This window comes from Phaethon lepturus, unplaced genomic scaffold, assembly GCF_000687285.1.
Source record: "Phaethon lepturus isolate BGI_N335 unplaced genomic scaffold, ASM68728v1 scaffold57661, whole genome shotgun sequence".
Taxonomy (NCBI): Eukaryota; Metazoa; Chordata; class Aves; order Phaethontiformes; family Phaethontidae; genus Phaethon; species Phaethon lepturus.
The window spans coordinates 1-3,073 of NW_010516684.1; the positions used below are offsets into that span (position 1 = coordinate 1).

Consider the following 3,073-nt stretch of genomic DNA (forward strand, 5'->3'; position numbering starts at 1 on the left):
CTGCATCTCCGGGGCGGCGGGAGGTGCCTGCTGAGGCCTGGTGCTGGGAGCGGGGTGGCAGACGTGCTCACCCTGGTGCGTGCTCCCCTCTGCCCTTAGGGTAGCAGGCAGCTGCAGGAGAAATCCCTGAAAATTTCCTCTACGCTGTATGTTGGCAACCTGTCGTTCTACACCACCGAGGAGCAGATCCAGGAGCTCTTCTCCAAGTGTGGAGATGTCAAGAGGATTGTCATGGGGCTGGACAAGATCAAGAAAACCCCCTGTGGCTTCTGCTTTGTCGAGTATCCTTTCTGGTTCCCTGCTACTGTCAGCCCGTGTGTGGTTGCCACCTTGAGTTTCCCTAATCACAGCAAGCTTAGCTGTACTGCTGTGGAAAACCTGAAAAGAAGTGATAGTCAAGTGCTTTCTACCAGATTCTTCCCTTCCAACCTTGCTACTTCACCACCACCACCTTAATTGAGAGACAGACTGTACAGTGGTGCCTTAGCTGAAAAGTGCTACTGCTGCTGTACTTCCTGGAGGTGGCAGAGAACTCCTTTAATTTGTCCATTTCTTTAAAGATTTTAGGGCCAAAATGAGAACTGTTGCAGTCGTCAGTCTGAACTCTTGCATGGCCAAAGCACACGTTCACTTTCTCACCTTGACTTTACACCTGAATGAAATAGCAGAATAATCCATGGCGGTATTCCCAAACACAGGGTGTACGCTTGTACAAGTTGTACCATGAACTCTCTTTGCAAAGCTGTCTTGTGAGGCCTGCCCCTCTTTTTCAAATTCAGTCAATTTCCCTGTAGTATAGAAAAGCATATTACAGATTTCTTGCCCTTAGCAAAGCTTTAACATGTTTGTTTCATCTACTCGTGAAATTAGTAATCCAAAGCTGCTACTTGTCTGTGCAGGTTCTAACGTTAGCAAGTTCAGAATCCTTTCTGAGTGGGAGCTGGTTTTAGCTTGGATTTATATGAGCACAGGTTTTATCCCATAGAGGAGACCATGAAGAGTACAAAAGGCTGGAAGGGAAGATTTTTCTGCTTCTCAAATACAATAGTTCTCTTTTTATTCTCTCTGTATCCAACAAAACAGCATGCTTAGTTCTCCTTATAGTATGCTTCAGATACTACACAAGAGCAGATGCTGAACACGCAATGCGATTTATCAATGGCACACGACTAGATGACCGCATCATTCGAACTGACTGGGATGCAGGGTTTAAGGAAGGGCGACAGTATGGAAGAGGAAAGACTGGAGGACAGGTAAGGGCAATACGAGTTCATACCTTGAATTTGATCCCCCTAAGACTGTACTACTTTGCTAGTTTTATCTCGTGCAGAACAATGTGTAGACTGTAAAGACCTGATGATGAACTTTAGCCTCTCCCAGGTTGTTTTGATAACTGAAGCCTGGTGTTAAATGCTAGAAGTAGAACTTAAGGCCATTTCTGTCTAGGACTCCAAACTTCCTGCAATGCAAGCAGAATGTTCCCTAATCAAAGCTAGTACTCTTAAAATTATGCAGAATTTGAATGGAGAGGGACAGCAGATCTGCTAGGCCAATCTCATACATGCAGTTTGCCCCAGTGCAAAAGTGAGGTTCCTTTGCAGATTACCAGGGCGGAGGGGAGAAAAAGTTCTGGAGGACAAGCCTGGCAATTGAGAAAGCTGGACTGCAAAGCTGAATGAAAATATTTTGGGGTTGTCTTTGCTTCTTGTCTAAAAAGACCTTAGCCATCAGATATATCCTTATTTGTCATTTTCACCACCATTACCACCTTCTTGGTGGATTATTTGAAGAGATTTCAAACGAGCCAAAGTGCTTCTAACCTGAACTTCAGTTCCCCACCAGCTGAGTGAGGAGGGGATGATGATTCTGAAGTCTAGCAGGAGACTGTCAGTGCAGGGTACTAATATCTGTGTTATTGCTGTGCCCCAGGTGCGAGATGAGTACCGGACAGACTACGATGTGGGAAGAGGTGGCTTTGGCAAGATCATTCAGATGCAAAAGGCAAATCATCAGCCTGCAATCTATTAATTGCCTCGTGGGTCCTAGCTCATAGAGGGCTCTGTCCTTCCTGTTCTCGCATTTTGGATTGGGGTAGGGAGTGAGATCCAAGTTCCAGCAAAAGGTGACCCTCCTTAGACTGTGGATATACATGTATTCATTCCCCCTTCCTTCTGGGCTAGAGAGGATGTTCTGTGCTGATACAGGGCAACAAGGGAAAAAAAATGGACAGCTCTGCAGGATTCTGGGTAAGAAGAAATGCAATATGTCACACACACCTTGTGCTATGACATACTCTTCACGTTGCAGCTAAGCAGGTGGCTTCCTCCAAGCTGCAGCTGCAGCTGTGGTTGCTCTCAGATGGAACTTCTTAAAAGCTTACCACCATTGGAGCCCTCCATGTGCCTGGGCACCTTGTGGGGATGCACAAGAGATTCAGGTTTGTAATTTACAACCTCATCTGCTTACAAAGCAGAATCGCTATTTGGGTGAGAGAAGTGGAACAAGGTCTTATCATCCACTTGTAGGTGCTTGTCTGCACATCTAGCCCTTGGGTTGGTCAGGGCCTGCAGAGCATTTCTCTTCATGATGCCCCCAGTGCTGCCTGGCTTTTCAGATCCTCACTGTTTGGCGTGATTTTGTTAAAAGTTTCTTTTAATTTTTTAAATAAACAGTTGTATTGGGTCTGACTGAGATGGAGTTATTTTCCTCTTAGCAGCCCTCATAGTGTTGTGCTTTATATTGTTAGCCCCGAAGGCGTTGATAACACACCCATGTTTTGGCTGCTGCTGAGCAGAGCTCCACAGCATCAGGGCTGTCTCTCCATCATTCCCTCCCTCTCACCTCACCAGTAGGCTTCGGGGTGGGCAAGATCTTGGGAGGGGACAGAGCCAGGACAGCTGACTCAAACTGGGCAAAGGGAGATTCCCTACTGTATGAGGGCTGCTCAGCAATACAAGGTAAGAGAAAGGAGGGGAGGGGGATATTCGTTATTACACTTGTCTTCTGGAGCAACTGCTACGCATGCTGAAGCCCTGCTTCCGGGGAAGTGGCTGGACATGACCTGCTGGTGGGA

General features: G+C 46.7%; 1 protein-coding gene across 1 annotated transcript; it reads left to right on the plus strand.

The window, feature by feature from the left end:
* Nucleotides 1-99: 99 nt before the first annotated feature.
* NCBP2 (nuclear cap binding protein subunit 2, 20kDa) lies at nt 100-2,687 on the plus strand (the record flags this gene model as incomplete). The annotated part of the gene is made up of 3 exons (XM_010296129.1): nt 100-281; nt 1,115-1,253; nt 1,930-2,687. Coding segments are annotated over 3 exons (420 nt in total), but the record flags the coding sequence as incomplete, so codon positions are not given.
* Nucleotides 2,688-3,073: the final 386 nt, after the last annotated feature.